The sequence below is a fragment of the Thalassophryne amazonica genome, chromosome 6, assembly GCF_902500255.1.
Source record: "Thalassophryne amazonica chromosome 6, fThaAma1.1, whole genome shotgun sequence".
Classification (NCBI taxonomy): Eukaryota; Metazoa; Chordata; class Actinopteri; order Batrachoidiformes; family Batrachoididae; genus Thalassophryne; species Thalassophryne amazonica.
This window is the reverse complement of record NC_047108.1, coordinates 124,903,763-124,925,484: the sequence shown is the minus strand read 5'-3', so window position 1 is coordinate 124,925,484 and position 21,722 is coordinate 124,903,763. Positions and strand designations below refer to the sequence as shown.

The window sequence follows — 21,722 nt, the reverse complement described above, 5'->3', positions numbered from 1 at the left end:
TAAAAAAATAAGCTTTTTTCATATTGTCATTATGGGGTATTGTGTGTAGTATGTTGATGGGGAAAACTGAATTTTATACATTTTGGAATAAGGCTGTAACATAACAAAATGTGGAAAAAGTGAAGCACTGTGAATACTTTCCAGATGCACTCTATTAATCCCCTGACCTGTCAGAAGAAATCTAACTCTAAAAGTGATGATTTGTATTGAAAAATAATCATTATGTCAACTGGTGCCTGAACCGGGATTTCTGATTTCTTAAATTTGTAATTATTATTATTATTTTTAATAAATTTGCAAAAACAATTTAAAAAATAAGCTTTTTTCATATTGTCATTATGGGGTATTGTGTGTAGAATTAGAGGGGACAAAGTGAATTTTATACATTTTGGAATAAGGCTGTAACATAACAAAATGTGGAAAAAGTAAAGCACTGTGAATACTTTCTGGATGCTCTGTAGATAGATTTATGATTGAAAGAGATTTGTGTCCAGACTGAATTAACTTTGTAAGAGAGAGCTCAGTAACTCTCTCACAGTCCTGAAGTGGTCACACTGTGGCTCCTTGCAGGATTGGGTTGTATTTTTGGAAGCCTGTGCGTGTGTGTGGATCGGTCTCCTTGTTAGGACTGCTGAAACATTTCCATCAGCACTGCCTGTCAGGAGATAGCTGGGTCCAGAGACACGGGGAACGGGTCTCTGTGGCCTCCCTGCAAAGCCATGTAAGACCTCAGGTGTCAGCTCCACCTTTATCGTCACAGACCAATTCACTCTGGCAAGACAAAACTAATCTGGAAAAGTGTGACGTTTACTCGGGACCTCCATGGACTCACTAGGAAATCCACTAAACGATTCTGAGAGAAGAATCTCGCACGGTTTGAGCTCCAAGCAGATCTGGGATCAGTTTTGATGTCACCTGGGGCCGAAGTTTCTTCTTGAGCCAGGTAACAGGTTGAAGTGCAAACATGAGTGGAGGTCGCTTTGAGTTTGATGACGGAGGAGCTTACTGTGGAGGCTGGGAGGGGGGCAAAGCTCACGGCCACGGCATCTGTACCGGACCCAAAGGTCAAGGAGAGTACTCCGGGTCATGGAACTACGGCTTCGAAGTGGTGGGAATCTACACCTGGCCTAGTGGGAACACCTACGAGGGATACTGGTCTCAGGGAAAGCGTCACGGGTTGGGAATCGAAACCAAAGGCCACTGGATTTACAGAGGGGAATGGACTCATGGCTTCAAAGGCAGATATGGAATCCGAATCAGTGTTGGTAGTGGAGCCAAGTATGAAGGAACGTGGAATAATGGGCTTCAGGATGGATACGGCACAGAAACGTATGCTGACGGAGGTTAGCGCTTCATTTTCTGTTGTGCAGAAAAGGAGTAAACTAACATTTTGTTCCACAAGCCATAGATGTAGCAGGATAGGGTGAATTGAAACTGCTCCAGAAACACTATGCACATAGTTCAAACCTTGAATCAAAAAAAGTATTCAGTGTTTCAAATGCTTTTAAATGCAACACGGGCATCAGAAAATGAATCACTGTTCCAAGAGACTCAACACACTGAATGAAGCGGTTGCTTACAAACATGATTCAGTTTTTTTGAAACACTAACTAAACCAGTTGCTACAGAAAACAATCTGCTGTTTCAAAACCCACAGAACGCTAAATGGTGCAATTAGGAAAATTATTCAGTGCTTTCAAAATGCTCAAACTACTACATGACCCCGATAACCTTTAATGGTTGTGCTGGAGTAAATGAACCATCCAGTTCGATCCACTGTTTCAAAAATGATCAAAACAGTCTAAAACGTTTGCTTCAGAACTGTTCAATGTTTCCAAATACTTTAAACAGCACAAAGGCAGCATCCAGTGTGCATGTCTCGGCGGGGGGGGGGGGGGGGGGGGGGGGAATTCCTGGATTTTAACTCTTGAACCCTGATGTGGATTCAGTCACAGCAGGAGATAGAATGTTTATAAGAAAAACACTGTTGGCAAATGAGTTCATGTAAGTCTGGTATCAAGGCATAAGAACTGAAAGATTAATGTAATTGGTTCACCTTTAGTTTTGCAAATTTGTAGATAATATGGTTTTAAGCTTGCTATGACAAGGACAGACTGGGTTAAAGTGCTTCAAACATGTTTAAACTTAGTTGAAATCCGGTATTAAAAGGTTTAAAATGGATTTCTAAATAGATATAAATCAAGTGGAAAATGGTTCTAAACTGTTGGTAAACCTGGTTTGCTTTGAAAAAAAAATGTATGTTATAAACCACATTTTCCTTTACATCGTTTTTAATGTGCTCTAAACCAAAGACAAAATGGTTCAAACTGCTTTTAATCTGGTTCAAATGGGCATTAAATTTAATGAGGTTAGTCCCATTGAGATCAAGATCTCTTTTACAAGGGAGACCTGGACAATTATAAAGTTTCCATTTTACTTAACTTGCATGTCTTTAAATGTGGGAGGAAACCCACGCAAACACAGGGAGAACATGCAAACTCCACACAGAAAGGCCACAGGTGGGAGTTGAACCCATGACCTCCTTGCTGTGAAGCAACAGTGCGACCCACTAAGGCACTGTGCTGCCGTAATCTGATTTCAAATCAGTTTAACTCTCCTCCACCAAGCAAAATGGTTTTGAATGGCTGTTTTTTTACCCTGACGAAGTCAACAGCATCAGGTTTGAATAGTTCTATGCGATGAGAGATCGGTTCAAAATGATCTGAAACAGTTGCAAATGTTTTAAAGTAGTTGAAACCATATATGTAATTTTCCTCTATAATTAAAGGACTGTAACCCAAAGGCAAAAGGTCTTACCTTGGTTGTGGTTTCTTCTTATAAACTGGATTTAATGGGGTTCGATTAGAAGTCATCTCGTTAGAACTGTTGAGATGTTCCAAATGGGCTTCATACAGCAGATATTAGCTGGTCACTTTACTCTTAGCTGAAGTCTTCATGACGATTCACATTTTCAGTGTTGCAGGGTTTCAAAGGTTCATTCATATTTTATTTAAAGTTCTCTCAAGAAGCTTCTGCAACTATTATAGCCCTCTAACAGTACTGGAAATAAACATATACAAATATAATCAATCGTGTTGGCATATGCCTGGGGGCTTTTCCTCATCAGATTTCTATATTTTATAAGTTGCATTAGGAAGGCTGGGTAGCAGGGGTGGTAGCCAAGTGGTTAATGCGCTTGGATTCAGTTTAGAAGTCTCTGGGTTCAAATCCCACCCCTGCCACATTTCTCCATGTAATGTGGAGTTGCGTCAGGAAGGGCATCCGGCGTAAAACCTGTGCCAGTTCAACATGCAGATACACCTTGGATTTGCTGTGGCGACCCCGAGTGCAAACAAGGGAGCAGCCGAAGGGACTTTACTTTTTTAAGAAGGCTGGGGGTGGAGATGTGATGGCACCAAATGTCAGGATGTAGCATTACCCTCCAGGCCTCACCGTCTGAGCCGTCAGGATAATCCACACTCATGTCAATTTTAGCAAGTGCTCAGACTCCAAGATGGCGTGACAGTGGAGATGTTAATGAGTTGTCTGGTGCTATTGATAGCCCTGACATTTTGACAGATTTATCCTTAATCTATAAACAGTTTCTCACATTTTGGTCTGTGGTTTTATCGGGGGAAAAGCTGCTTCTTATGTTCTGTTAAATAAAAAACTCTTGATGCTTTCAGGTACTTTCCAAGGCCAGTTTACTGGTGGGATGCGACATGGTTATGGGGTTCGTCAGAGTGTCCCCTATGGTATGGCAGCAGTTGTCTGCTCCCCTCTCCGGAATTCCTTGTCCTCCCTTCGCAGTGAGCACAGCAATGGCACTGTCCTGCAGCATGACATCCCCATTATCACTACCACCAATGCCTCAGGAGAGGAGACGCCCATTGGTACCCCAACTCAACTGGGGCCATCCCGCGGAGGCTTTGCCCTTACTCTCCAGGTAGACCCAGAGGCTGTAAAACCTAAGAAGAAGGGCCTGTTTCAGAGAGGTTCTCTGCTTGGTAAACTGAAGAAGTCAGACTCGAACACCTCACTGTCCAGCCAGAAGAGCAAAATCAGCTTCCTGAGGACAGAGTCAGCTCTCAGCTCCAACGCCAGCGACACCAACTCCACCATCAGCATCGGAGATGAGAGTCTGACCGGGACTGAAGATTTTCCCCCAGTTGAAGCTGACATTGATGCCACCACCACAGAGGTCTACATGGGCGAATGGAAGAATGATAAACGCTCAGGATATGGAATAAGCGAACGATCCAGTGGGCTGAAGTATGAGGGCGAGTGGCTGAACAACCAGAGACATGGGTATGGCTGCACCACCTTTGCAGAGGGAGGTAGAGAGGAGGGGAAGTACATGAACAACATGCTGGTGAAGGCCGTGAAGAAGCGGGTGATCCAGCTGAAAGGAGCCAAGATCAAGCAGAAGGTGGAGCGGGCAGTGGAGGGTGCACAGAGGGCTGCAGCCATCGCCAAGCAGAAGGCAGAGATTGCTGCTTCCAGGTAAGAAGAGACGAAGAACTCCCATAAAAGTTTGGCATCTACACACTTCTATTGTTGATGGTACTTGGGGCTGGAGATATTAGTTACTGAAATCTGTATACATTTGGAGTGTGGCAGGAAACTGACCCTGACACAGTTGTGTGAGCTCAGTTTGGAAGTTCTAGTAAAAAGACATGCTATAAAAAATGGCTCCTGCAGCCTACGTAGCTTTCAAACCTAAGACCTTTTAGGGTAGAACAACAGTACAAACCGCAGCTTCCATTTATTGGGAGTACATCCTTAAACAAAACAAACATGGTGGTTTGGAGTTACTTGTAATATCCACAGACTACAGTACCAGCTTATGAAACAAGAGCAATCCGAGATTTCTGACAGCCGCCAAGTGTAGACAATGACTCAAAGTAACAGATATGTGATTCACACCGTGACCCGGACTTTACCTGGATCAGGATTCCATAACACAATGCAATAATTGCAGATAGATCCAGAACGGATCAAGATGCTGCAATCTGATATTTAATTCACAAGCCGAAGCAAAATTGTCTTCCTGATCTTGGTTTTACATCATGATGTTGTATCCGCGAAGTAGTTTTAACATAATCCTTAAACGTCTACATAGTGAAATCCCGATCCAGAATCTGGATCCGGATCCAGATCACCTCCAAAATTTAATGGAGTCTTTCATGGCCAAACACCAATGTGTGGTGAAAATGTGGTGAAAATTTGTTAAGTAGTTTTGACATAATCCTCAAAATCTGACAAAGTGAAGCATAGAAATTGAAATCCTGATCCAAAATCTGGATCCGGATCACCCCCAACGTTCAGTGGAGTCTTCCAAGGCTTAATATCTATCTGTGGCAACAGACAGACAGACAAATAAATAAAGAAACACCGATGATTTTATTACAACCTTTGTGGATGTAACAAATGTAATTTGTTGTATACAAATTTGTAGAGTCTGTACCTCAGTGGGATAAGGAGTGGGATTACCAATATGTAGACACTACCTGTCTTTGTTTTTGGACAAACCATGTGTTGTCTCAGCCCACCCAGCTGTGAATAGGTACTGGCCATGACTCGTAGACTCCCAGGGTCTATACAGGACTTGCTTCTTCTTCTTTACTGTTTCATATACAGAGGTGTAGTAAGACAAAACAAAAACGTACGTTTCTGACAGAGAGACAAGATGTCAGACTACAGTATAAATACCTGAAAAATGACTTTACTGAAGTCAAAGGTGGAACGCTAACGGCAACGGTAGTGAACTTAACATATGCTGTACAGACCCAAGACTGAAATCTGCACAGTCTTTACTTGGTTTAAAAATGGGGGGAGATCCCATCTCACACATTTGCGTCACAATTTTGAATGAATGGATGAATTTTATTCGGCGCGCACACACACATACTTAACAAAAGAATCTCTCGTAATAAAAAACAAAACAAAGAAAACAAAAACTTAAACAAAAGAAAACAAAAACGCAAACAATTTCCCAGTTTTGTGCAGCCAAAAGGGTGAAGGCTGAAGCAAAAGCTTATAAACGCCCCCCCCAACTTCACCAGTTGCTATATGCACATATATGTACACTCATAACAACAAATACCAAAAAAGAAAAGAAAGACAAGCAGAGATACTACAGATTAATCAGTAAACTAAAATATCTGCACACAGCAGAACAAACAGCAGTATAACACACAGATAAAACAGAAGAACAGTACCAAAGTCAGTTATCCTAATTTATCAGACTATAATAAGTAATTATATTGGTTTTATGAAGTCTTTTCAAGCCAGCCAAAGTACCAGATAATTTAACACTATCAGAACAGTTTTTCCATATTTTAACACCTTTTAAAGAGATACAGTGACTTTTTACAGTAGTTTGAATCTTTAAACTGTCAAATACTAATGTTCCTCTCAGGTGATAACAGGACGTTTTAAACAGTTCCTGGACATGTTGAGGCAAGAGTTTATTATTAACTTTATACATGGTCTGTATCATAATATAATCAACCAAGTCCCAAAATTTCAATATGTGTAAATAAGCAAACAGTGGGTTTGTTGGCTCACAATATGGTTTTTTACTTATAACTCTTAGAGCTTTCTTTTGTAAGAGAAATATTGGGTTTGTGTTTGTTTTATATGTCTGATATAAAACATATTAATATATTTTGATCATTAGTAGGCTCATTTTCTTTACAAAATCTAATTTTAACTGTATATTTGTTAATTTGATGTACTCTATATGTTCTTTTTATCCATAAACAGATACAAACTGGAATTGTAAAGTCTTAAAGAAAATGTAGCAGATTCTGCCATATTTCATTACAGAATTACGTAATTATTGTATGGCCTTGCCTTACAATATAAAGCGCCTTGGGGCAACTGTTTGTTGTGATTTGGTGCTATATAAATAAAATTGATTGATTGATTGATAGATGATTACATACATGTACAACTAATCAGTATCTATCTATCTATCTATCTATCTATCTATCTATCTATCTATCTATCTATCTATCTATCTATCTATCTATCTATCTATCTATCTATCTATCTATCTATCTATCTATCTATCTATCTATCTATCTATCTATCTATCTATCTATCTATCTATCTATCTATATATATATATAAAAAACAGAATGCAGTGTATGTGCACATCCACCTTCAGGTTGTCTGACCTTACAAGGTTGCAATGCTTTTACACTCATCTTCTGCACCTCCAGTAAACAGTAGTGAGCCTTGTACTGATGGACTACAGATCCCTCTCTTTACAGATGTAAATCTAAATATTTTACTATGAGGATTAACAGACGTCTGTAAGAGTTATGTGTCTGTGTTCATTGCGGCATTACTTTAACCAGACCTACAACACATACACATGATCTGAGCTGAGAATAGAAGCAAATGGTTCATTAGACTTCCAGTTGGAACTTTTCTTCATCAGACAAGTTTAATAAAGCAAAAACAAAACAAAACTAATTCTGAATTCACCCTGGGAAACTTGGGCATGCATGGTTTTTGAACATCGACTTGGACATTAGTTTTAAAATAATAACTGGGCATCAGCAATACAGGAAATAAGTAGCACTTCTTTACTAGTTTTTTCCGGTTGTCTGTAGTACAATTTGGATACAGATGCAATTATTTGGATCTCCCGCTCCACATAAGGCAGTTGGACACTGTCAAGACTTTTAAATCTAAACTCAAGACCCACCTTTGTTCCCTGTTTTATCATGAGTATTTTATGTATGTTCCTATATATTTTTATTTTTTGTATTTTTTTATGGGTTGCTTACATCTGTACTTCAATCACCTGTTTTTGTACAGTGCCACTCCACTACGTTATAGTTATATTAATTTAGCAGTGAATATAGTATTACCTATCTGACTCTTTTACTTCTTACAGAAGTTTTTATTATTATTGTTGTTATTATTATTATTGTTTATGCACCAATAACATCAGATCAAATTTCTTGTATGTGTGAATGTATTTGGCAATAAATTTGATTCTGATTCTGATCTTAGAAAGAAAAATGAGTCTGTACAGTGTAACATGTAGGAAGGGATAACAGACTGGAACTGAAACAAGTTACCTGCAAATAAACAAACAAACAAACAAAAAAAACCCCTTTGGTATCTGGATAACCAGTGATGATAAATTTAGTAAACAGTGTGCAGTAGCAGCAGGCAAAGCAACAGGTGTTCTCAGATCCATAAAAAGAACCCTTACACACATTTCACCAGATATCTTCTGGATACTTTACACGACCTATATAACACTACATCTCAAATACTGTGTACACAAGTGTGGCCACCATATTAACGCAAGGATATAGAATTAATGGCAAAAGGTATTAAAGAAGTGTGACCAAGCTGGTTTCCAGTTTAAACAATGTGGCTTATGAAGAGCGACTGAGGACTCTTAAACCCACTAAAACAGAGAAGGGAGCGAGGAGATCTAGTATTACAGAAACCTCCAGGCTTCTGAAAGGATTTATTAGAGTCAGCCCCAACAAAATGTTCTCTAAGTGCCGACTCCGAGCAGAGCACATAAGAGGACATCCCTTAAAACATCTTCAGAAAGAGGGGAGAACTCCTACCATCACTTCTTCAGAGTTAGAGGCTCATGGAATTCTCTCCAAGAAGAAATAGTCAACCAAAAAACTGTGCAAGGTTTTAAAAAAAAAGCAGTGGATCAGCACTGGGGTGAAGTGAGATACCAACATTAGAGAGGTGTAAGCCTGCACGTAGTCCATTTTATTTGAAAAAAGAAAAAAAAAATCAGAAAGTCAGCATTCTGCTTTTTTTAGACATCACATTGTTTGATTCATGTTTTCATTGTTAAAGTCTGTTTGCCTCCAACTTGTATTTGCTTCATAATGTGACATTATCCTAAAAACAACCAAGTTATTCAAAAAAATGAAAGACATCAGAGAGCTGATCCAGTGCGCTCTATACATACCATTCATTCATTTTCTATATCAGTCCGCTCCAAGCAGTGTTCATGGGGGGCTGTTCCAGCAGCCGTAGGGCGTGAGGCATGGTACACCCCAGACAGGACACCAGGCTATCGCAGTGCCTCATACAGACAAACACATTCACACTCGCTCGCACACCTACGGTCAATTTAGAGCAACCAATCCACCCAAACTGAGAGGAAGCCGGAGCACCCGGGTGGAACCCATGCAAACACGGGCAGAACATGCAAACTCCATACAGAAAGGACCAGATGGGAAGTGATCCCATGACCTTCTCACTGTGAGGCAACTGTGCTAACTAAGCCATTATGCTTAGTTAGCACAGCTTAGGACTCTGACGAGGGCGGTCGCATCTCACACCCAATCTCGGCCACCGCTCACGCCACCCCTTCCCCTCTGGGGGCTGCGTGGTTTTAGCTGCGGCAGGTCCCTGTCCCCCCAAAGCTGGCAGCGGCGCGACTCCAGTTGCAGCGGCTACCACACACTCACATCGCCTCAATTTGGATAACGGACTGTTTCAAATTTAGTGCACATAAACAATGTCAAATGTATATGTGTTGTTTTAATTCTGATGTGTGCCATTATTACGGTAAACAAGTAATAATTGTGGATTAATTGCTGTCTGTGGAAATGTGAGTGTGGACGTAATCTCGTTGTTGTTGCACTTGTAATGACAATGACAATAAATCTCATCCATCCATCCATCCATCCATCCATCCATCCATCCATCCATCCATCCATCCATCCATCCATCCATCCATCCATCCATCCATCCATCCATCCATCCATCCATCCATCCATCCATCCATCCATCATGCCACCAGAAATGTCAGCATTGCATCTGATATTTATACCACTGCTAACCTACCTACTTGGTTAAGTCACTTGTGTAATGGGTTTGAAGAAAGCATAATCAAAAGTTTTTCATTTCCATTCATTTGAGTTCATGAAAACACCAGAAATGTTAGTATTGCCACTTTTTTATGGCTAACAGTGCTAACCTAGCTCTTAGCTAACATGCTAACATAAATACACTTTCTCAGCTGTTCTTACATACAGTAAGAAACATTGACTAATTTGTGTATCGTTTAATTTGTATGCTTAGTTTGAAGACAGACTAAAGAAACCTTTTTCATTTTCATGAGCTGTTTTGAGCAAAAACATCAGAAATCCTACCATTGTTGCTGTTTTGTCAATTTTGCAATTGTAACGTTTCACACAAAAAAATTCAAGAAATTTAAGAATGAAAAAAAAAAACAAAGTTTTGATTCATTGAACTTTAAAGCATTGATATTTTTAGGGAAGGTGAAAGCAACTCTTCTTCAGTGGGTCTACTTCTTTGGTGCTCTCTGCATTTCTCAGTGCTAGGTATTAGGTAACAGTACCCACGGGCATCTGACCTTTGATCCCAGGGCAGGTGTGTGCCACAATTACTCTAAATTTCTTAACTGTCGCCAGAAGTAATTCTTTATGGACAATTTTGGTATCAACCTTCATTGACATGGCAATTTTGGTTGAAATCCGTAAAAGACATGATGTTCGCCCCAGTTAATTTCTAGGCAATTCTGGATCTCACCTCCATGTGGGTGCCACCTTTGGTGCAATTTGGAGTAAAAAACTTAAAATTTAGTGACCTTGACCCCAGTAATTGGCCTTGTGCTAAATTTGATCTTCCCAGTGTAATTCCTGAACCCACCTACCTATGTGTGGCAGGTTTATTGGATATGCATCAGTCTGTCCAACCATTAATTTTCGGAACCTGCTTATGCCAGTTAAGGGTCACAGCGGTGGTGAAGCCAAGTTTGGTGGATGTAGGCATGTAAAAAATTGACCTTTGACCTCAATTACCTTGACGTTTGTCAAAACAAACCCTTTAATTCTGGGATTGATGGTCATCTACAAGTACATATCATGTTTGATTAAGCTGGACCAAAAGACCTGGGAGAAATAGAGGAACGAACAAACAAACATTGCTCAAATTATACTCTGATATTAAACTCCAAATGTGTTGGCTGTGCGTAACTGAACAGTGTCCACACTGGTTCTGTTGAACTGAAAGCCATTATTATATAAGTGGAGGAGACATGACACATCTGTTCCTGGCAGCGGTTTCCTCACTCTGTGATCCATCCAAACAGAGAGATAAAAATAAATGCACAACCTGAACTAGGACTCTAGACCGAGCCTCTGAAGACCCAGTTAGTTAAGCATTCACTGGCATGCAGACCTGACGTGAATATTGTTCTGTTGCATGGAGTAAGACCTCTGCGGCCTAGGCAAGTTGTAAATAATGCACAGACAAAGGCCCTGTGAGGAGCGTTGACTAAATATGGAGACTCACACTGTTGCTATATCACAACCAGAAGGGAATGCAACAGCTGATTATCCGCTGTCTGGCCGGCTTTAGTCACAGTCAGACACCCAGACTGTTTTTCACCCAGTAACACTGCAGTCCACTCTTTAACTGTTACAGCTAACCCACTGCCTATTCAGTTTGTACCGTACAAGCAGCATACAACAGACATGACTCCGCCCCCTGTACAATATCACTAAAATGTTAAATAATTCAGAATTACATGGCGACGGGTCTCGCCTTGTTATATATTTCTCCTGTTTCAGTTTTGCAATGAGAATAGAATGGCACTGGGGTGTTCGTGGTGGGAGTCGGGGTTGAGCTAAATATACTGTGCATATAAGTAATAGAGCTCCGAAATGAGCTCCCGTGTAGTGCTGAAACCTTGATGTAACTCTGGCATAAAACTGGCCTAAGACTCTTAAGATGTATATGTAGAGTGGCCTTTACTAGTGCCCCAGGTGCAAACTAAGTTGAAAATCGTTAAACTGATGGTAGAGATTAGGGGTCGACCAATCATTGGCCAGGCCAACAATATGTACCATACTAGGGGCCAGGGGTGCCAAAAAGGAGAGACTAAGGAGAAGGATTCTAGGGGCCCATGATTGACAGCAGCCCAGAGAGGCCCCTAATATAATTATAATACTGACAAAATCATATAGGGGTGGCCCAGTTAGATTTCTTTTCATGGGGCCCAAAAATCCCTGGCGGTGCCCCTGCTAGGGGATGACTGATTATCGACACTGATAATCCCAGTTTAGTAATAATCAGTTGGCCCCTAATTGGTATACTGAATAAATATGAAGAATTGCCCTTATTTGTTTAATCCATCACCGCTAAAAGAAACAAAGTCCACGCTCGCCACTCAGATTGGTCTTCAAAACACAAAACAGCTATTTTAAAGTGATAGTGTAGAAGCAGCTCAGGTGTTGTCACATATATGCGATGTCACTTTGGAGCCACAGGAATGCGGTAACAATGTCACGATGATGCTATGCAACGTTATGTTGTACCTCACTTAATATAGGCCCAATATTTATCACTATTACCAACTAGCATAGAAATAATCTTTAAGATGTCACAATTGGGGCAGTGTGACATCAGATGAAATGATCATTCCACTCAAGGGATCCCAAGGCTCTCCCCAGAAATTTAGAGTATGATGGTGCTGTACCTCTAGCATTTTCTAATATTTAAGACGTTGCAAATGGGGCAGTGTGACATCGGATAAAATCAGGAAACCTTTCAAGGGATCTGTCTTCCGGATTAACGAATCCAGTCAAGCATTGTGCATAGCACAGTGGGCTATTTAGTTGCCTTTTGTCCAAGTTGATGAGTAGAGTGTTTCTTCTAATGAACAATCATAAGCAAATACTTTATGAAGGCTATATTGAAAATTGGGCAATTCTATGGTAACAGATTGCAGTGATAGCAAAATATGGCCATATTGTATCTTACTGTAAACATTTGCTCTGATTGTAATGTCATTTCCATAGAATTGCTGAATACATGCCCAAAGTCTAACAGGTATGCATTTTGATAAATCACGCTGTAATGATCACTTGCAGCCTTTTTTTAAATTAAGTCAGGGGATGGATTTGTGTAGTGAGAGTAGAGAGCAGGTTTAATCTAGCCTGGGGAGGTGATGGTCTAGTGGTTTAAGCGTTGGGCTTAAGACCAGAGGATCCTCGGTTCAAATCACAGCCTGACTGGAAAATCATTAAGGGCCCTTGGGCAAGGTCCTTAATCCCCTAATTGCTCCTGGTGTGTAGTGGGCGCCTTGCATGGCAGCAGCACATTGATGTGTAAAGCGCTTTGAGCATCTGATACAGATGGAAAAGCGCTATATAAATGCAGTCCATTTTAGCTTGGAGAGGTGGAGATATGCTCTGGAGAGAAGGGGAATAAAAGTCAGTAGGAGCAAGACTGAGTACATGTGTCTGAATGAGAATAGTGCAGTTACAAGGAGTAGAAGTGGTGAAAGTAGATGAGTTTAAATACTTGGGGTCAACTGTTCAAAGTAATGGAGAGTGTGGTAGAGAGATGAAGAAGAGAGTGCAGGCAGGGTGGAGTGGGTGAAGAAAGGTGGCAGGAGTGATTTGTGACCAAAGAATATCAGCAAGAGTGAAGGGGAAAGTTTACAAGACAGTAGTGAGACCAGCTATGTTGGACAGCTTAGAGACAGTGGCACTAACAAAAAGACAGGAGGCAGAGCTGGAGGTGGCAGAGCTGAAGATGTTGAGATTCTCTTTGGGAGTGACGAGAATGGACAAGATTAGGAATGAACATATCAGAGGGACAGCTCAGGTGGGACGGTTTGGAGACAAAGTCAGAGAGGTGAGATTGAGAAGTGTTGGACCTGTGCAGAGGAGGGACCCAGGGTATATAGGGAGAAGGATGCTGAGGATGGAGCCACCAGACAGGAGAAGAAGAGGGAGACCAAAGAGGAGGTTTATGGATGTGCTGAGAGAGGACATGCAGGTGGTTGGTGAGACAGAGGAAGATACAGAGGACAGGGTGAGATGGAAACGATTGATCTGCTGTGGTGACCCCTAACGGGAACAGCTGAAAGAAGAAGAAGTAGTGAGGGGATGGATTTGCTGATTATCTCTTCGAGTGTAACGGTATAATATTGCATAGTGATTTTGTTTATAGCGGACTCACTTCAAACACAGTGATAATAAATGATATTGATTAGTGAGAGAAGCTTCTAAGACAGATGACAACTCTGAAGGCCTTACAAGCTTCGGTGGATGAGGCTGGAGAAACTGGGCATAGTGCAACATTTTTCGGTTCCTTTACCAGTAACTTGGTAGAAAGAAGGTCTTTTTAAAACAAGCACTGGTGAAATCTAGGCGTGTGATGGACGGAGGCCAGCAGGAGTCGCTGTGCAATAGTAGTCAGTAAACCTCACTCCCCAACAGCTAACAGGACTCTCTGGGTTTTAGCCATCTGGTTAGAGTGTCCGCCTCCCATGGGGAGCGAGTGGGAGGAGTCAAACACAACAGAATGCAGAAGAGTACAGCAAGTACACTGGCAAACTCAAACTGTAAAATTGGAAGCGTCCATCACTCATCAGATTAATTTTCTGTCACTTTGCTTGTGAAGAGTGAAATTCCCGTATGTTGCCACGCTGGTTCTATGTATTACTGACTGATTATTCAGCGAATTGTAAATGTTCTTGAAATTATCCTCTGTTGTGCCTAAAAGCCACTGGCTTTAAAAATTATATTTCAGTTTTATGTTAAACAAGGTGCATATTTGTCAGGACTTATTGTTGCTTTATGTTTCTACTTTGGGGCCTGTACCTACAATATAGTCTGTCTGAAGTGTTTATTTCTGATTGTTCATAAGAAGAAACATCCCACTTGTCAACAGACGTATTGCATTTTCTTACGAGGTGATTCAAATTTGGATCATTTGACATTTAAGTGTTATTGCACAGGGACGTGTTCACTTCTCACGTAACTTTGCTGGAGTTCACACGAGCCATCGAACTCACTTTGTTTTGTTGTCGTTGACTGTAGACTTCAGCTCTGTTTCCAGCCAGTCTTTAGAGATCACAGACACCAGTGCATTTTGCGTCAGCACTGGTATCGAATGGTTCCATGGATATAAATAACAAACAGCTCATGGGCAAGTCCAGTTATAAAGGGATAGTGTAGATAAATGATGTACCACACCAAGCTTTAGTTAGGGACTTGTGTTTCATTCTGCTGTGCTGATACAAGCATTTTTTTTCTCTTTAATGCAAGAGTAAAAAAATTACATCTTAAGCCGAGGACCAGTCTCTGATCTCTGCTGTGGTAGTTCCAGAGGGTTTTTCCTTGTTGAGGTTATGGGCGGGGCCCAAGGCATGATTACTTAATGGTGGGGTGAAAGATTTTGTAGTAAATAAACATTTGGAAATAAATTCCACATCTGCTTGGGGTCACCACAGTAGATTTATCATAGTTCCACATCTTGATCTGGCACAAGTTCTTACAGTGGATCCCCTTCCTGATGCAGTTCCACATCAACAAAGAGAAAGAAGCTAATGAGTATTGTTTGGTTGCTGTGGTGGAAGGAAACCAGAGAGGACACACACAGAAAGGAAGTGGTCATTGGTGGATTTGAACCCAAAGCTTTTTTGCTGTGAGGCAAGAAACCACTGCTCCACCGTGCCGCCATGTGCTGGCTACATAAGACAGATAGAATTGACAACATCCAGTTGTTTAAACCCCTGTCACACTGCGTTTGAACTGCACTCAAACACCTCGTCCAGCATTCCTACAGCAGCCGTCACATTGGTGTGTGGCTCATGCTGGAAAACATACGAATGGCGGCAGAGTCAGTCGACCTGCAGTCGTACTGCATTCGACCTGCAGCATGAATTGCATGAATGCCGTACGAAGTGACATTTGAGCTACATTCATGCAAGTCTTGCTTCAGTCCAGCTGTATTCGAATTCCCCTCACAGCATTCATGTGGCACGGCAAATTAGCAGGCCAGCACAAATGTAGAGAGCATGCACACTACGCAATGCTAAAACACCCTCGGCCCTATCTTAAAATAGGTCAAGGTTAGCCATCTTTGAACTTGTCCAAGGTCTGTGTCCCAAGAATGATCCTTGTGAATTTGAAGACCCTGGCAGTAATCGGACTGGACTTATGCTGAGCACAGACAGATGGTCAGACAAATGCATGCATGCACGTAAAATCTTCGCAAAACCTGATGGCCATATTTTGGCCTCTGGTAAAAATCAAACAACGACCCTTCTCAGAAGACATAATTAAACCTTGGAAAACTTTAGAAACAAACAAACTGACAAACTGTAGCTGAAAACAGGATTTGAAATGGCAAATGTCAAGTATCTGGTACAAATTAAATCCTTGCAGGGCTACAACCCCATTAATCATCACCAGAATGGTTTACGGATCTCTCATCTCACTCCTTTGCAGTATTGCAGTAATAATACTACAATGCATGCATTTTGTCAACGGAATTTAATTTCGTCTTCTTTTTATAGAAGCTGTCACTCTTTGCCGCTTCATGTTTTATATTCACACACTTGCTTTGCAGTCAAATCGAACCCTTCACGAAGATCCAGCAGCACATGTTGGGCTGACAAAATATCTGTTGCCATCAGGAGGCTGCAGCGAGATAAAAAAAAAAAAAACAGATGGTTGCAAAACAGCTTGGATCACAGTCAAAGCAGACGTGTAGCATCTCTTTGAAGAAAGACTTTCATGTTTATACAGGCTTTCCAGTATAGTTTATACTCGGATTACTGAGAGAATTTCCATATCTGTGGCTGTTGAAGAGTGTTTCTTCACACTTCAAGGAGCTGATGTCTCATCACTCCTTAGAATACAAGAGTATTTCGGTCACAGTGTCAAATGTTGTGTTTAGTTGGAAGAACAACACACACTGTGGCCGTCACAACAGACACATTGGACACGCGTCACTTCAATAAAATGATTAATTAACAGACAGAAAACTGAACAATATGATATGTGCTGACATCAGTTATATCAGTTATATATATGTGTCGGCTGACAAATTCACTGTTTGGTTTGGTAACAAGAGAACTTGGTCCCTGAGGAAGACTTTGCCCGGGTTAGGATTAGTTTAGGGTTGGGGTAGGGTTAGATTAGGGCTAGTTTAGGGTTGAGGTAGGGTTAGTTTAGGGTTGGGATAGGGTTAGTTTAGGGTTGGGGCAGGGTTCATTTAGAGTTAGTTTAGGGTTGGGGTAGTGTTAGTTTAGGGTTTGGGTAGTGTTAGTTTAGGGTTGGGATAGTGTTAGTTTAGGGTTAGGGTAGGGCTAGTTTAGGGTTGTGTTAGGTTTGGTTTATTGTTGGGGTAGGGTTAGTTTAGGGTTGGGGTAGGGTTAGTTTTGGGTTAGGGTAGGGTTAGTTTAGGGTTGGGTTAGGGTTAGTGTTAGTTTAGGGTTGTGGTAGGGTTGGTTTATTGTTGTGGTAGTGTTATTTTAGGGTTTGGGTAGTGTTAGTTTAGGGTTGGGGTAGGGCTAGTTTAGGGTTGTGGTAGGGTTGTTTTATTGTTGGGGTAGGGTTAGTTTAGGGTTGGGGTAGGGTTATTTTAGGGTTGGGATTGGGCTGGTTTATTGTTGGGATTGGGCTGGTTTATTGTTGGGGTAGGGTTAGTTTAGGGTTGGGGTAGTGTTAGTTTAGGGTTGGGATAGGGTTAGTTTCAGGTTAGGGTAGGGTTAGTTTAGGGTTAGGGTAGTGTTAGTTTAGAGTTGGGGTAGGGTTAGTTTAGGGTTGGGGTAGGGTTCATTCATTGTTGGGGTAGTGTGAGTTTAGGGTTGTGGTAGGGTTAGTTTAGCACTGGGGTAGTGTGAGTTTAGGGTTGTGGTAGGGTTAGTTTTGCATTGGGGTAGTGTTAGTTTAGGGTTGGGGTAGGGTTAGTTTTGGGTTGGGGTAGGGATAGTTTCAGGTTAGGGTAGGGTTAGTTTAGGGTTAGGGTAGTGTTAGGTTAGGGTAGGGTTAGTTTAGTGTTGGGGTAGGGTTCATTCAGTGTTGGGGTAGTGTGAGTTTAGGGTTGTGGTAGGGTTAGTTTAGCATTGGGGTAGTGTTAGTTTAGCATTGCAGTAGGGTTATTTTTGGGTTGGGGTAGGGTTGGATTATTGTTGGGGTAGTGTTATTTTAGGGTTTGGGTAGTATTATTTTAGGGTTGGGGTAGTGTTAGTTTAGGGTTGGGGTAGGGTTGGTTTATTGTTGGGGTAGTGTTATTTTAGGGTTGGGATTGGGTTGGTTTATTGTTGGGGTAGGGTTAGTTTAGGGTTGGGGTAGTGTTAGTTTCGGGTTAGGGTAGGGTTAGTTTTGGGTTTGGGTAGTGTTAGTTTTGGGTTTGGGTAGTGTTAGTTTAGGGTTGGGGTAGTGTTAGTTTGTTGTTGGGGTAGGGTTAGTTTAGGATTGGGGTGGGGTTAGTTTAGGGTTAGGGTAGGGTTAGTTTAGGGTTGGGGTAGTGTTAGTTTAGGGTTGTAGTAGTGTTACTTTAGGGTTGGTTTATTGTTGGTATAGGGTTAGTTAGGGGTTAGGGTAGGGTTAGTTTCAGGTTAGGGTATGGTTAGTTTAGGGTTGGAGTAGGGTTAGTTTAGGGTTAGGGTATGGTTAGTTTATGGTTATGGTAGGGTTAGTTTAGGGTTGGGGTAGTGTTAGTTTAGGGTTAGGGTAGGGTTAGTTTCGGGTTGGGGTAGTGTTAGTTTAGGGTTCGGGTAGGGTTAGTTTAGGGTTGGTGTAGTGTTAGTTTAGAGTTGGGGTCTTGTTAGCCTGGGGCCCAGTTCACACCTGGTTTCGAGTTTGCACGGGGCTGAGTTCTCTTGTATCCGTCTGGTTTCTGCTCTGTTGCTTGGAGAAACACAACCTTGACTTTTCAGATGATACTGTGTTCTTTGCAAAATCAGTGGATACTCTGATTGCAGCAGTTGAGAAACCGAGTGTGGAATCGAAATATCTGAGTTTGCCATTATTCTGAATAACAACTAAAATCTAGGCAGGCTTTCAATGACTTGAGGTTTCTTCCTCAGAAAAAAATGCCAGAGTGTGCCTGTGTACCTGTTCAGGGGAGTTGGTAAGGTTAGACATTCTTTGTGTGAAGCACCATGAGGCAGCATTCCTGTGATTTGTCACTATATATTCCCTCCAGCTTCCTCCCACATCTAAAGAAATGCAGGTTAGGTGAATTGGAAATTTTATAATTGCCCAGATCTCCCTTGTAAAAGAAATCTTGATCTCAATGGGGCTAACATGGTTAAATAAAGGTTAAATGAAATGAAATATATAAATAAAATAACTTGAAATGAATAGAATTGACTTCCTGGATTCAGCCACACAGCAGAATCTCTGTGTGAAGAAAACATTAAACTTGCTGAGACATTCACTTTTCTCTGAAGTAACGTTTATGTCTCTGGGTCGTCAGCTTTTATTTATTTTTTTTATTTAATTTTCTTCTTCATTAGCAAGACAACCAACAAGGTGATACGGGACAAATAAAGTGCCAAACCAGGTAAGCAGACAAACAAACATAGTGAGACCCTTTGGCTGCTCCCTTGTTTTCAATTGGGAGTCACCACAGCAATACCAAGGTGGATCTGCATGTTGATTTGGCACAGGTTTTACGCCGGATGCCCTTTCTGACACAACCACACTACATGGAGAAATGGGGTAGGGGTGGTGTTTGAACTGGGAACCTTCTGCACTTAAACCATGCAAACTAACCAGTGCAGGTATTTGAGTTTGAGAACAGAGTATAGAGTAAATGTACAACCCCTGGCAAAAACTATGGAATCACCGGCCTGGGAGGATGTTCATTCAATTGTTTAATTTTGTAGAAAAAAAGCAGATCACAGACATGACACAAAACTAAAGTCATTTCAAATGGCAACTTTCTGGCTTTAAGAAACACTATAAGAAATCAAGAAAAAAAGATTGTGGCAGTCAGTAACGGTTACTTTTATAGACCAAGCAGAGGAAAAAAATATGGAATCACTCAATTCTGAGGAAAAAATTATGGAATCACCCTGTAAATTTTCATCCCCAAAACTAACACCTGCATCATATCAGATCTGCTCGTTAGTCTGCATCTAAAAAGGAGTGAACACACCTTGGAGAGCTGTTGCACCAAGTGGACTGACATGAATCATGGCTCCAACACGAGAGATGTCAATTGAAACAAAGGAGAGGATTATCAAACTCTTAAAAGAGGGTAAATCATCACGCAATGTTGCAAAAGATGTTGGTTGTTCACAGTCAGCTGTGTCTAAACTCTGGACCAAATACAAACAACATGGGAAGGTTGTTAAAGGCAAACATACTGGTAGACCAAGGAAGACATCAAAGCGTCAAGACAGAAAACTTAAAGCAATATGTCTCAAAAATCGAAAAATGTTCAACAAAACAAATGAGGAACGAATGGGAGGAAACTGGAGTCAACGTCTGTGACCGAACTGTAAGAAACCGCCTAAAGGAAATGGGATTTACATACAGAAAAGCTAAACGAAAGCCATCATTAACACCTAAACAGAAAAAAACAAGGTTACAATGGGCTAAGGAAAAGCAATTGTGGACTGTGGATGACTGGATGAAAGTCATATTCAGTGATGAATCTCGAATCTGCATTGGGCAAGGTGATGATGCTGGAACTTTTGTTTGGTGCCTTTCCAATGAGATTTATAAAGATGACTGCCTGAAGAGAACATGTAAATTTCCACAGTCATTGATGATATGGGGCTGCATGTCAGGTAAAGGCACTGGGGAGATGGCTGTCATTACATCATCAATAAATGCACAAGTTTATGTTGATATTTTGGACAATTGAAAGGATGTTTGGGGATGATGAAATCATTTTTCAAGATGATAATGCATCTTGCCATAGAGCAAAAACTGCAAAAACATTCCTTGCAAAAAGACACATAGGGTCAATGTCAATGAGCAGATCTGATTTGATGCAGGTGTTAATTTGGGGGATGAAAAATTTACAGGGTGATTCCATAATTTTTTCCTCAGAATTGAGTGATTCCATATTTTTTTCCTCTGCTTGGTCTAAAAAAGTAACCGTTACTGACTGCCACAATCTTTTTTCTTGATTTCTTATAGTGTTTCTTAAAGCCAGAAAGTTGCCATTTGAAATGACTTTAGTTTTGTGTCATGTCTGTGATCTGCTTTTTTCTACAAAATTAAACAACTGAATGAACATCCTCTGAGGCCGGTGATTCCATAATTTTTGCCAGGGTACAGAAAGTAGAGTGTGTGTACACGTGTGTGTGTGTGTATATATACCTGAATGAGAGACAGAAGATGTGGTATTAATGTTCACACCCATAGTGGGAACAATAATAATGATGATAGGTCTTTTTTTTTTTTTTTCCTTCAAAACAAAATTCCAATTCTAACCAAAAAAACCCATAAAATATTGTTTGTATGAGAGAGGTGGGGATTGGTTCTCATGCACAGCAGAAATCAAGATGCAAATAATGAGTTATAGACAAAACAGGTGTATAGGAAGTTGTTGAGTGGAGACCAGATGGAGAGGGGTTCTATCACTGAGAGCTGGGTGAAGTGTTCCACAGAGATGTAATCAGTGAGTAGGTTTTCCACTGTGCTGTACTGATTTTATTCCTAAATTTCCAGGTCATGAGGATAGTTTTTCTTGGTGACAGTTGGGGCTATGAGAATGAGTTTATTGTTGGAACTTGTCAGGTTTATTCTTAAGGTGTCACCAAGTAAGCAGGGAGAGGACGGGGACAAGGGGATGTAACACCCCAAAAACAGCGACTTTGTGACCTCATACCAAAATAGTTGAACAGGTGTGCAGTTCCAGATGACGTGGGTATTTTTTATTTTTTTTATTAATTTTTTTTTTTTGTCATAAGATAAATGTTTTGG

At 40.9% G+C, this 21,722-nt stretch overlaps 1 protein-coding gene across 1 annotated transcript in view; it reads left to right on the top strand.

The window, feature by feature from the left end:
• The first annotated feature begins 369 nt into the window (after window positions 1–369).
• The window catches only part of jph2 (junctophilin 2), a 77,413-nt gene continuing 56,060 nt past the window's right edge, over window positions 370–21,722 (top strand). Inside the window, exons 1-2 of the mRNA XM_034173356.1 lie at window positions 370–1,343; window positions 3,687–4,503. Coding sequence (XP_034029247.1) covers window positions 965–1,343; window positions 3,687–4,503 — 1,196 coding nt within the window. The 5' untranslated portion in view covers window positions 370–964. The remainder of the gene's footprint in view (window positions 1,344–3,686; window positions 4,504–21,722) is intronic.